General features: G+C 46.0%; 1 protein-coding gene across 1 annotated transcript in view; it reads left to right on the top strand.

The window, feature by feature from the left end:
• LOC129696063 (fibrocystin-L-like) overlaps nucleotides 1-13,816 on the top strand; it is a 168,801-nt gene that overhangs the window by 149,200 nt on the left and 5,785 nt on the right. Inside the window, exons 77-80 of the mRNA XM_055633470.1 lie at nucleotides 1,008-1,168; nucleotides 4,064-4,210; nucleotides 4,928-5,081; nucleotides 11,024-11,251. Coding sequence (XP_055489445.1) covers nucleotides 1,008-1,168; nucleotides 4,064-4,210; nucleotides 4,928-5,081; nucleotides 11,024-11,251 — 690 coding nt within the window. The remainder of the gene's footprint in view (nucleotides 1-1,007; nucleotides 1,169-4,063; nucleotides 4,211-4,927; nucleotides 5,082-11,023; nucleotides 11,252-13,816) is intronic.

The following is a 13,816-nucleotide window of genomic DNA, read 5'->3' as shown; positions in this document are numbered from 1 at the left end:
GCTGTTTGCCCACCTTTTCTCCACTTATCGAGGTTAGTTCCTGGGATGGCGGGACTGTCATATGTGGATAGAATGGAGCGGCTGGGCTTGTATAGTCTGGAATTTAGAAGGATGAGAGGATATCTTATTGAAACATATAAGATTATTAAGGGATTGGACAGGCTAGAGGCAGGAAACGTTCCCGATGTTGGGGGAGTCCAGAACCAGAGGCCACAGTTTAAGAATAAGGAGTAGGCCATTTAGAACGGAGATGAGGAAAAACATTTTCACCCAGAGAGTTGTGAATCTGTGGAAATCTCTGGCTCAAAGGCAGTGGAGTCCAATTCTCTGGATGCTTTCAAGAGAGAGTTAGATAGAGCTCTTAAAGACAGCGGAGTCGGGATATGGTGAGAAGGGAGGAACGGGGTACTGAATGTGGATGATCAGCCATGATCACAATGAATGGCAGTGCTGGCTTGAAGGGCCGAATGGCCTACTCCTGCACCTATTGTCTATTCCCATGCGAACCTTGCGTAAACCTTTGTTGAATTAGTTGCCAATACCATGCTGATGCTGGAACCATTTCCAGAATCCACCACCAATTTTTTTAATTAGTTTTCAAGTAATGGACATGAGTGATGTCAGCATTTATTATCCCTAGTTCCCTTGAGAATAGGAGGGCAGGGGTGAGGATGTGCACGGACTTGGACTGCAGCAGTCCCCCTTGTGGAGGTGCTCCCAGTGTTGGGATGTAGACCTGTGATAGCGAACGGCAATGTGTGTGGGAGCCTGCAGGTGACAGTGTTTGCAGGGACTACCACTTGAACTGAATTTGCTATGAGGGTATATTAGGAAAACTTAATTGCAGTGCCTTGTCCTGCCCCACCCTCTCCCTTACTATGTAATAATTTGTCACATCTGCAGAGGCTGTGCCGGATCATGTGTTACCTGTGCTTATTGCCCATTTCACACAGTAGATGGGTGAAATATTCAGACTTGTGTCTCTGAACTGACCATTTGATCACCACATTATGCAGGCACTTTGATGTTCTCTGATCTGAAGAAAATTGCCAGCAGTCTCAGTGAGGCCATGTTGACTGGAAACCTGAGTGCTTCGTTGGGCGTTGAAATCTCTGACCTGGGTATCTCCAGCCCAGTGCCATCTCCAGATGATCCAGAATGGAACCAGGTAACACCTCCTGTAATTCCGCTCTATGCAAATAAAGCGCTCAGCTGGCAATATAAATGTTTCTTGTTAATTCCATGGACCCCACTGGTTTGTACGTTCCATCTATTCAGCCACTCTTTCTATCTCCTCCCTCATTTGATAAGGCTTCTATCACCCTGTATCTTTCAGAGACTGATAGATGTTCAGGGGATCTTAAACATGGAGTAGCTCCAGTAGCTCCATTTACCCATCTGCCTTTTAAACCACCAACAGTATGATGACCTTTTCTTGCAGGAAATTGGCCTGGATTCTCAGAGCCATTCATCAGTTTCTGTGGCCGTGTCTGATGGAGGACTTGCTCCATACACGTCAGATGGACAAACCCATGTCACAGAAAATGCACCACCATCAGTGTTGAGGTTTTCTTGGGGATCTTTAATGCCTCTGCCTCGCCTGATTTGCTTCAGCAAACCTTGTCCACCTCTTGTAGACTGTTCGTGCAGACTTCCACCAGTCTGAAGAAGGGTCTCGACCCAAAACGTCGCCCATTCCTTCTCTCCAGAGATGCTGCCTGTCCTGCTGAGTTACTCCAGCATTTTGTATCCATCTTGTAGCCTTCATGTCTGAATCATGGCTTTCCATCTTCTGTCTCTGTAAAGTTCAAGCAAATCTGTACGATAGGCGTCCTGATTCATATCATCTCATTCTCCCATCTTCCCTGTACTCGCACACCAGGCATGTATCCTGGTAGGACGGCACGTGATAAAAATTCTCGCCTGGTTTTCAGATCCCTCTACAGCCTCACCCTTCTCTGTTTCTAATGTGCCTGTTCCCTCCTCCCACTGGTCACAGAAAGCACAAAACAGGTCCTTGCTTTTGCCAACCGAGTTAGCATACCAGGCTTGTCCCATTTGCCTGTATTGGGCCCACAATCCTCTAAACATTTCCTACCCATGTATCTGTCCCAGAGTTTACAAGTCATAATGGTATCTGTTTCTCTTGTTTCCTAAGGCAGCTCATTCCAGATGCAATTACCCTCTGAATGTGAAAATTGGCCTCGTGGACCATCTTAAATTTCCCCCTCTCACCTTAAGCCCCAATGCCCTTTAGTTTTAGAATCTGTTATCCTGGGAAAAAGACCAGAGTGGTCACTGTATCCATGCCACTCGTGGTCTTGTTGAGTTCAATAAGGTCACCTCTTAGACTACAGTATTTCCCCCCGACCTCTTATCTGTTTCCTTTCTACACTAGGATACTCAACCCTCCCTTCCCAACCCCACCAAACCAGTTTAAACCTTCTCCATATTTCCCCACTGATACATCCGCAAGTTTCCATTGTTCCACTATGGATGGGAATGCGTTCAACTTCCTGATATCTGGGGTTCCCGCTCCAAACTTCCGCACCTCTCTTTCCTCCTCCAAGCTGCTGTTTAATACCAGCCTTGTGATTGAGCTTTTTGTAATGGTCTGAAGTTCAAGTTTATTGTCATGTGTCCCTGATAGGACAATGAAATGTTTGCTTTGCTTCAGCACAACAGAACATAATAGGCATTGACTACAAAACACATGAATAAATAAACTGACAAAGTGCAAATAACAGATAATGGGTTATTAATGTTCAGAGTTTTGTCCGAGCCAGGTTTAATAGCCTGATGGCTGTGGGGAAGTAGCTATTCCTGAACCTGGTCATTGCAGTCTTCAGGCACCTGTACCTTCTGCCTGAAGGTAGCAAGCAGGGAGATGAGTGTGTGGCCAGGTCTTTGATGATACTGCCAGCCTTTTTGAGGCAGCGACTGCGATAGATCTCCTCGATGGAAGGAAGGTCAGAGCTGATGATGGAATGGGCAGTGTTTACTACTTTTTGTAGTCTCGTCCTCTCCAGGGCGCTGAAGTTGCTGAACCAAGCCACGATGCAACCGGTCAGCATGTTCTAGATTGTACACCTGTAGAAATTCGAGAGAGTCCTCCTTGACAAACCGACTCTCCGTAATCTCAGGAAGTAGAGGCGCTGAAATATCTCTTTATGTTGATCTGCGACAGATTTTGTTCAATAACACTTGCAGTCTTCACTTTTTTTGGGTCCATTAGAAGTGCGACATAAACCAGGCATATCTTCCCCACATCCCTTCAATTCTGAAGTAACGCTTGCTTCTGTGAGTCTGGTCCGTTCTTTTGTCCCCACTGGCCTTCTCACAGCACTTCCCCATATACTCCTGGCCCGGGACATGTAACACGTCTTTGATTCCCACATTCAGGGATCCAGTCCGTCCCTTCAGGCAAAGCAGCGATTAGCTTGTAATTTCTCCTGTCTGACTGGTTGCTTTTGGTGATCACAATGTACCCTTCACAATATTGGAGAAACCAAATGCAGATTGAGTGATCCTTTATGGTCAGACCTGTGCTCAGTCCTGAGTTCATCCGTCTTGCTTGTTAAGTCTCTAGCATTGAAATAAATAGTTTGAACCTCCAGTTTTGTTCACTTTCAATAGACAATAGGTGCAGGAGTAGGCCATTCGGCCCCTCGAGCCAGCACCGCCATTCAATATGATCATAGCTGATTATCCACAATCAGTACCCAGTTCCTGCCTTCTTCCCATATCCCCTGACTCCGCTATCTTTAAGAGCCCTATCTAGCTCTCTGTTGAAAATATCCAGAGAACCGCCCTCTGAGGCAGAGAATTCCACAGACTCACAACTCTCTGTGAGAAAAAGTGTTTCCTCATTTCCGTCCTTTCGCTACAGTTTATGGCCCCAACTACTCATCTGCGTCCTTTCAACTTTGGGTCCCTCTTCCTGATCTACCTGTTGCCTGACACTTGAATTCTCCATCCCTACCATATTCTGACCATGATGGACCTTTGCACTGTTGTTCTCCATAAACCCAAGTTGTTCTTGTTGTTGTTGCTGTTGTTGTAGGTGGCCTCAGAACCGGTGCAACGGGAATCAGTGAGTAGGGCCCATGTAGCAACTGTGGCAGCTCTTGTGGTGGTGACTGAGCCGATCGCTGGAGAGCCCGGACAGCTGCTCAAGCAGCAACCCTGCATCATGGCGGTGGACTCTGACGTAAGTCGGCAGGAGGATGAAGCCGCAAAAGCAAACAATTTGCCAACTTTACGTGTTTTTATTTGTTACTTCTAGGGGGTGGTAAAACAACATTTATGGCTTGAAGAAATCTGGATAGGACCTGCATCCTGGTGGAATAGTACACAGGAGGTGGCCATTTGGCCCGTTAATTCTGTGCTAGCTCTTTGATGCATTGATCCACAGTCCCATTTTCCCATGTACCTGTAATGGATCCGATAATGCACCCATTCTCCCGATAACTGTGTAGTGCCTGTTTAGGGTGACACAGTGGCACAGCGATAGAGTTACTGCCTTACAACGCCAGAGACCCGAGTTCGATCCTCGCTAGCAGTGCTGTTTGTATGGTGTTTGCACGTTCTCCCTGTGCCCGCATGGGTGTTCTCCGGGTGCTTAGGTTTCCTCCCACACTCCAAAGACGTGCAGGTTTGTAGATTCATTGGCTTTGGTAAAATTGTAAATTGTCCCCAGTGTGTAGGATAGTGTCAGTATATTGGGTGATCATCGGTCAGTGTGGACTCGGTGGGCCGAAGGGCCTGTTTCCACACTGTATCTGTAAAGTCTAAAGACAGTCATATGTCTTGTGGCTGTGAGTTACAAGCATGGTGCTGTGAAGTGTGTGTGGCTAATTTTCATTTTACTTTGGACACAGGGCATTCCTCTGCTCTAGTTTCCTAATTGCTGTGTTTTGTGATCCAGGACAACTGTGTGGCGGTGGGAGTTACCCTTTGGGAACTGGATGTGGTGCTGGTGAATTTCCAAGACGAGGTTGTCACCGGACTCAACGGAACGATGAGGATCTTGTTCACGGGTTGTTGGGCTAATTTTACCGACCTCTCCATTAGCACCAATGGTGAGTGGTCGATGGCACGGCGCGCTCCCTCATCGCCACTCCAGGGGGCTGCAAAGCGATCAGGTCCCCACTGATGGAGACTGTATTTCTGACCACATAGCTACGTGTGCTCCCGTCTCCAGTGTGGGACCCAAACCGGAGAGTCACAGCTTTGAGCATCATCACTGTTCTCCATCCCCTCACCTGGGAATTGCTGGCACTGCGAAACTGTCCCCATTGACTGAGTAACTGTGAAATCCTGAGACCAGGCATGATGCCAAAGGAAGGTGTTGTTACTGGGTTACTGGGTGTGGAACTAGACACACGGAGGCTGTCACTTCTCCACCGCTACAGTGACCAGAGATGTGGTGCACCAGGAAATACTTGGGTCCTTTTGATTTGTTTCCTCAAATAACAGAAGGATAGATAGAATTCATCTTTGGTTCACCTCACCCATGCTGACTTCTTTGCCCATGCACACTAATCCCATCTGCACGCATTAGGTCCATAAGTTTTAATGCGTTGCCTATTTAAGTGTAGTGATTGTATCTTGATTCCACCTTGATTCCAACTCCTCCTCTGGTTGTGCGTTCCTAATATCAACCATTTGATGAGTGACAAAAATACACTCAGATCCCCTTTAAAACTCCTTTCTCTCACCACAGATGTGTACCCTCTTATTTTTGATATCCCTTTCATGGGAAAAACATTCTGACTATTATGAGGCACTCTATGCCTCAGAATTTGTATACACCTCTATCAGATCATCCCTCAGCCTACTTTGCTGCTGGGAAAACAAGCCCAGCCTATTCACTTTCTCCTTATATCTATCATCCTCCAGACTATAGTGAGGTGACCAGTCCACAAAATACTCCAAGTACGGTCTCACCAGACTTTCCTTAAGTTGTAACATAACGTCCCAACTTTATGTTCCTTGCCCCAAAGGCGTAGGTTATTTGGCCTCTGTAAATTGCCTCTGTAAACAGTGTGTAGGGGGTGGGTGTAAGTGGTAAAACAGAACTAGTGTGAACGGGTAGATAAAAATGCTGGAGAAACTCAGCGGGTGAGGCAGCATCTATGGAGCGAGGGAACAGGTGACGTTTCAGGTCGAGATCCTTCTTCAGACTTTGAACGGGTGATCGATGGTCTGCGTGGACTCGGTAGGCCGAAGAGCCTTTTCCATGCTGTATCTCGAAGACTAATACCAAGAGTCCCTGACTTTCCAAAGGTACATAAATAGAATTGTACATAGATTGTCCAATAATTTCCCTACCACTGACCGAAGGCTCACCAGCCTGCATGAACATCACTTATCCTGCTGCTCTTCTTAAATAAAGGAACAACATTAGCTATCCTCCAGTCTTCTGGAACCTCACCCATGATTAACAAAAATGCAAAATACTTCCACTTGCAAGGATTTTGAGGCTTGTGCTCTGGAGATTGGGTCACTGGGCGAGTAACTGATAGTTTTATCATTTGTATAACTGGAGTGGATTCTTTGATAAACATCAGGGAGACAATGTCTCTGAATCTGCTTACCCTGAGTCACTCTGGAGACTGGAACTGCACTGAGACAAAGAACACTGAAGATCGAGATCTTCCAGCACATAGCATCGAACCATTAGTCAGCTCTGTGGAATGTCTGCCATCTCTTCCAGAGAGAGTGCCGTGATGGGCAGCTCAGCTCTCATGTTTTGTTCACACACCTTGGGTCCTGTGTTGTAATGTCACAAAATATTTCTTTATCTCTCACTTCTCCAACTGCATTCCTCACAAGTTTTCAAATTTACAAGGGGCAGAGGTCACAGCCACAGGTGTATTTCTGCATGTAAAGTGACACAACTTTTCAAAAAACATTTCTGCTAAGACTCCTCCGTGTATCTCCAATTGCCTGCCTGCAGCATTCCAGACCAGGCTGAGATTGACAACTTGTCATATAAAACATTGCCTGACCAAGGAGGGGTTGTCTGGAAGTGAGTGAATCACAAATTGTGGATGTTTGTAATCAGGAGTCAGCACAACTCCTGTGCAATGGGAATATGACATTAGGCAGCGGTTGGAATGAGTTGACTGGTCAAACTAAGTGCCTCTTTGCCATTGGGACAGTTGCCATGATAATTATCCATGCTGGGGCTCAATTGCTCCATGGCAGAACCTGTCACAGCACCGCTCCCTTTCAAACCAGTGCAGAAGACTGTACAAAACTGGAGCAACACTATTGGAAATGGAGCTCAAAGTGCTGAGATTTCCTGTAGCCAATTTCTACCAAAGCCTAGCTCAATGGAAACTCCAGGTTCTGATATCCTTGGAGACACAAGATGGTCAATGCTGCCTGACCCACTTGAGTTCCTCCAACAGTTTGATCTTGTATCCGTTTATTTGGTTGCAAGTGATGATTAGAACCTTTCCTTTACAAGAGTTAAGAGTGTTTTAGGGCTAACGGAATCGAAGGATATGGGGAGAAAGCAGGAACAGGGTACTGATTTTGGATGATCAACCATGAGTGCTGGGACCCCAGCTATTTACAATATATATTAATGATTTGGACGAGGGAATTGAATGCAACATCTCCAAGTTTGCGGATGACACGAAGCTGGGGGGCAGTGTTAGCTGTGAGGAGGATGTTAGGAGGCTGCAAGGTGACTTGGATAGGTTGGGTGAGTGGGCAAATGCATGACAGATGCAGTATAATGTGGATAAATGTGAGGTTATCCACTTTGGTGGCAAAAACAGGAAAGTAGACTATTATCTGAATGGTGGCCGATTAGGAAAAGGGGAGATGCAACGAGACCTGGATGTCATGGTACACCAATCATTGAAAGTAGGCATGCAGGTGCAACAGGCAGTGAAGAAAGCAAAAATGGTATGTTAGCATTCATAGCAAAAGGATTTGAGTATGAGCAGGGGGGTTCTACTGCAGTTGTACAGGGTCTTGGTGAGACCACACCTGGAGTATTGCATACAGTTTTGGTCTCCTAATCTGAGGAAAGACATTCTTGCCATAGAGGGAGTACAAAGAAGGTTCACCAGACTGATTCCTGGGATGGCAGGACTTTCATATGAAGAAAGACTGGATAGACTTGGCTTGTACACGCTAGAATCTAGAAGATTGAGAGGGGATCTTATAGAAACTTACAAAATTCTTAAGGGGTTGGACAGGCTCGATGCAGGAAGATTATTCCCGATGTTGGGGAAGTCCAGAACTAGGGGTCACAGTTTATGGATAAGGGGGAAGTCTTTTAGGACCGGATGAGAAAATCATTTTTTACACAGAGAGTGGTGAATCTGTGGAATTATCTGCCACAGAAGGTAGTTGAGGCCAGTTCATTGGCTATATTTAAGAGGGAGTTAGATGTGGCCCTTGTGGCTAAAGGGATCAGGGGGTATGGAGAGAAGGTAGGTACAGGATACTGAGTTGGATGATCAGCCATGATCATATTGAATGGCGGTGCAGGCTCGAAGGGCCGAATAGCCTACTCCTGCACCTAATTTCTATGTTTCTTGTTGACTTTGTGGTGTGTTAATCTCTCTCCCACACTCTGTGTGATGCCTTGGGGCTCTGCTGAAGGCCCTGCTTTGTGTGTTCAGCTTGACACTTCCTTGGGTTGATGGAGCATCAGAAAGAACAAGGATGGGTGAGGGTGATGGTCCGTGAGAGGTTTATGGTTACAGTTGGTGAAGGTGTGGGTTCTAGTGAGGGTGAGGTTAGGTTTAGTGCTCATTTTAGTGAGCGTGAAGTTTAATGGTAGCGTTGGTGACAGTTGGGGTTTGAATCAGTGATGGAAATGGATCCAGGGGACGGCGTTCCCCTAGTTGCAGTTTCCAGTTTCCATCCTGTGCGTGAATTTGCAGCTTTACCTTGCGCTACTTAATCCAAGAGCGAGCAAACGAGCGGACAGACGGACGGAAGCAACAATCATAGAGCGGAATAGATGACATTTTGTGTCAAGACCCTTCTTCAGACTGAGTCAGGGGAAAGAGGAACAAGATATATAGACGGTACTAAGGACAAATGAATGGAAGATATGCCTATACCTCTCCTTTCCCTTTCCCTTGACTGTCAGTCTGAAGAAGGGTCTCGACCAGAAATGTCACCTATTAGAAACATAGAAACATAGAAATTAGGTGCAGGAGTAGGCCATTCGGCCCTTCGAGCCTGCACCGCCACTCAATATGATCATGGCTGATCATCCAACTCAGTATCCCGTACCTGCCTTCTCTCCATACCCTCTGATCCCCTTGGCCACAAGGGCCACATCTAACTCCCTCTTAAATATAGCCAATGAACTGGCCTCAACTACCCTCTGTGGCAGAGAGTTCCAGAGATTCACCACTCTCTGTGTGAAAAAAAAGTTCTCCTCATCTCGGTTTTAAAGGATTTCCCCCTTATCCTTAAGCTGTGACCCCTTGTCCTGGACTTCCCCTAACATCGGGAACAATCTTCCTGCATCTAGCCTGTCCAACCCCTTAAGAATTTTGTAAGTTTCTATAAGATCCCCTCTCAATCTCCTAAATTCTAGAGAGTATAAACCAAGTCTATCCAGTCTTTCTTCATAAGACAGTCCTGACATCCCAGGAATCAGTCTGGTGAACCTTCTCTGCACTCCCTCTATGGCAATAATGTCCTTCCTCAGATTTGGAGACCAAAACTGCACGCAATACTCTAGGTGTGGTCTCACCAAGACCCTGTACAACTGCAGTAGAACCTCCCTGCTCCTATACTCAAATCCTTTTGCTATGAAAGCCAACATACCATTCGCTTTCTTTACTGCCTGCTGCACCTGCATGCCTACCTTCAATGACTGGTGTACCATGACACCCGGGTCTCGCTGCATCTCCTCTTTTCCTAATCGGCCACCATTCAGATAATAGTCTACTTTCCTGTTTTTGCCACCAAAATGGATAATCTCACATTTATCCACATTATACTGCATCTGCCAAACATTTGCCCACTCACCCAGCCTATCCAAGTCACCTGCAGTCTCCTAGCATCCTCCTCACAGCTAACACTGCCCCCCAGCTTAGTGTCATCCGCAAACTTGGAGATATTGCCTTCAATTCCCTCATCCAGATCATTAATATATATTGTAAATAGCTGGGGTCCCAGCACTGAGCCTTGCGGTACCCCACTAGTCACTGCCTGACATTGTGAATGGCTTGAGTGGGTGCATGATTTTCTGGAGCTCCGTCCAAATGGCAATGTTTTGTATGTTCAAAGTTTATAAGGAGGACGAGGCAAGAATATCAAAATGATCACCTGCAGCTGAGAAACAAAAAGATGATTTGTGGGTGAGGAGGCCATGACCAAAGCAAAGATACTAGAGCAGAGACGGAAGCCGGTAACAGAAATGGTGCTGAAGATTACCCGTGACCCTACTACGGGTTATCTTGCTCCGCTATAGGATCTTTGGTTTCCAGTCTCCATGAGATGGAGAGTGTGGAGGAAAGTGGTGCTGTAAGGGACTGTGATCCACAATGAACAAGTTATGCATTCCCCATGGGAATGACTGAACCCCCCCCCCCCCCCCCCCCCCCCCCCCCCCCCCCCCACTTACTTCCCAACCTCAGCCTCAGGGACCTTGGAGTACCCCTAGTTCCTAAAACCCATTTCCATTACTGGTTTGAATTATGGTTATGTTTAAGTGTTAGAGTTGGGGAGGGCAAAGGTTTGGGCTTAAGGTTAAGGCTGGTGAGGCTGACAGAGAGGAAGAGGGATCATGTTCCCCAGTAATCCTGGGTGGTGCTGCTCCTCTCTAGGTGAGTGTGGGATCAGTCACAGAGTGGGCAGTGGCTTGGTGAGGCGAGGGTGGGGGGGGGGAAGTGGTGATGGCCGTCCCCCCAGAGCCAGCAGCAAAGAGCAGACGGACCTAATCGCCTCTTTCCTTGCTTTGGATACTGTTCCTGTTGACGGGGAATGGCTCTGTATCAGCATCTGAAGAGTTTACTGTTTCCTTGTGTTGCAGGCACCAGATACAGGTTGAGGTTTCAGCTGAGGTCGATTGAAACCCGCTCTGGGACCCTCACGGTGGGGCAGTCAGACGAGAGTGAAGAAGAGACTGAAGACTTTTCCCCCGGACCCAACTCCAGCCCGGACCCTAACTCCAGAATCAGGAGCGGTATAATCGCAGGGGCTGTTTTGGGGGGTCTCCTGCTCTGTGTCATCATCTTTGCGGTGGCCTGGAAAATGGCAGGTGGGTGCAAGAGGTTCTATGGGGGGAAATGTTCTTCTTCCATGACCTCATGCCTGCCCCAGTGTTGGGGGCAGGGTGGTAATCTGTTTCTGAGGTCTCTGTCATTCCCAGGACAAGATCATCACCTGCATAAGGTCATGTGGGGATCAAAATTAAGCCATTCGGCCCATCAAGTCTATGCCATTCAATCATGGCTGATCTATCTCTCCCTTCTAACTCCATTCCGGGGTGGGAGATTGCAACCTTCACGTGGTCCGCCCTTTTTTGACATACAGTAAAATAAGATGAAATAGAACAAGTTGTCCTACAACTTCAGGCCATGCACAAGAAGAAGAAGAACCCCATCCCCTGCCTTCTCCACATAACCCCTGACACCCGTACTAATCAAGAACCTATCTCTGCTTTTAAAATATCCATTGACTTGGCCACCACATCCTTATGTGGCAAAGATTTCCATAGATTCACCACCCTCTGACTAAAGAAATTCCTTCTCATCTACTTCCTAAAATAATGTCCTTTAATTCTGAGACTATGACCTCTAGTCCTAGTGGAAACAACCTCTCCACATCCACTCTATCCAAGCATTTCACTATTCGGTACATTTCAATGAGGTCCCCCCTCATTCTTCTAAACTCCAGCGAGTACAGGCTCAGTGCCGCCTGTTATATTCTGGACGGCAGAATGAAGAACTAGACTTAACACTGGTTGCCTGGATCACAAGAGGGAGAGAGATTTATTACACAGCATTCCTTGCTTATATTGAACACCAACTCATTAACATACACATGAATATGTATGAATACATTACACTGCTCTCCTTTTTTAAAGTATTAAATTTAAGTACTCAGTTACTATTTTGATGTGTACTTGATTTAAACCAGTATTTATGAAATCTTAAATGATAAACATAATATATTTATTTTACATATCTGCACATTTTTGTTTTACTTGTGCAGTGAGCCATTTAACTTATAAACCTAACCTGACTATTGGTTTACGGATCCTGCCTGATCGTCTAACAGTAACAGGTGAAACAGGTTTAGGTGTTGACTCAACTGTAGGCTTGTTTGGCTCTGTTTTAGTGCCCTGACTTTGACCAGAGGAATCTGTTTCTTTGTCTGTACTGACTGAACTTTGTGTTTCAATCACAGTGGTCTCTTCCAACTCACTTTCAGATACAAACTCAGGGATTAGGACTTCATGTTCAGTTTTTCATTCATCTTTGGCTGGAATCATTTGATCAACATGAACACTTTTGATCCTATCGCCTTCAACTAATTATCTTTTTGTTCCACACACTTCCACTATTTTCCCAACATCCTATTTGTCTCATTGGGACTTGTTCGGAGGACTGAGAACACGGATTTGCTCATCTGACTTGAAGTTCCTCTCCTTTTAGTAGGAGTCAAAATAGCGTTTTTGACTTAAGTGTTTTTGCTCAACTCTCAAGGCCAAATTGGGTTGAACTAGACTTAGGTGTATTCTTAGCCTTCTCTTCATCAAGAGTTCTGCAGGTGAGTAACCTGTTGTTGTGTGTTGTGTGGTTCTGTACTTCAGCAAGAAGCTAGCCAAATGATGTTTCATGCTGAGCTTTGAACTACCCTGCAAAACCTGTTTCTTGAGAGCGTCTTTGACAACTCTAACAAACCTTTCCGCTGCCCCGTTGGAGGCTGGATGGTATGGGGGAACAAGTGTGTGTTTTACACCATTCCGCTGCATGAACTCTTTGAACCGTTCTGAACGAAACTGAGGCCCGTTATCAGAAACAAGTTCTTCCGGTAAACCATGACATGCAAAAATTGATCTCAACTCATCTATAGTACACTCAGTAGTAGTGCTTGACCCCATATGCTTAACCTCAATCCATTTGGAATGACTATTTACTAGTACCAGAAAGTGATCATTACCCTTTTCACAAAAATCTACATCAACTCTCTGAAAAGGTCTACTTGGCCATGACCAGGGTTGCAGTGGTGTTTTTGGTGGTTTACTCCAGCAATTTTGGCAGGCGCTACATTTGCTCACCAGTGACTCGATGTCACTGTCAATACTAGGCCAATACACTGCACCTACACCATAACTTGAAGCATCACTAGCAAGTTTCATCTCGCGTGTCGTGTCGTAGTGAACAAGGAGGTTGTCACTTGTCAAGTTTTCCTTGGAGATGTCATATACACGTTGTTGTTCCTTTCCCCATGTCCATTTCACATATTTTTGTAGCAGATGATGTAATGGCTTTAGCACAGTTGCTAAATCTGGAAGGAATCGCGCATTGAACTGCACCATCCCAAGGAATGATTGTAGGGTTTTGCAGCATTAACTATTGTTGGGTTTTTGGAGTATTCACTATTGCTTCCACTTTCGCCTTCACAGGGCGAAGCATTGGCGTCTACTTTGAGTCCAAGGTAGACCACCTCTGACTGTGCAAATGCACATTTACTTTGTCGCAGTTTGACATTGTGACAGTTCAGTCGTGTGAAAACTTGCTCGAGGATTTCCAGATGTTCTACCATGCCCTCTGTGAATATCAGTAGGTCATCCTGGTTGCACACACAGTGCGGAATG

Source organism: Leucoraja erinacea, chromosome 4 (assembly GCF_028641065.1).
Source record: "Leucoraja erinacea ecotype New England chromosome 4, Leri_hhj_1, whole genome shotgun sequence".
In the NCBI taxonomy this organism is placed as follows: Eukaryota; Metazoa; Chordata; class Chondrichthyes; order Rajiformes; family Rajidae; genus Leucoraja; species Leucoraja erinaceus.
This window is presented reverse-complemented; position numbering and strand designations above follow the sequence as displayed.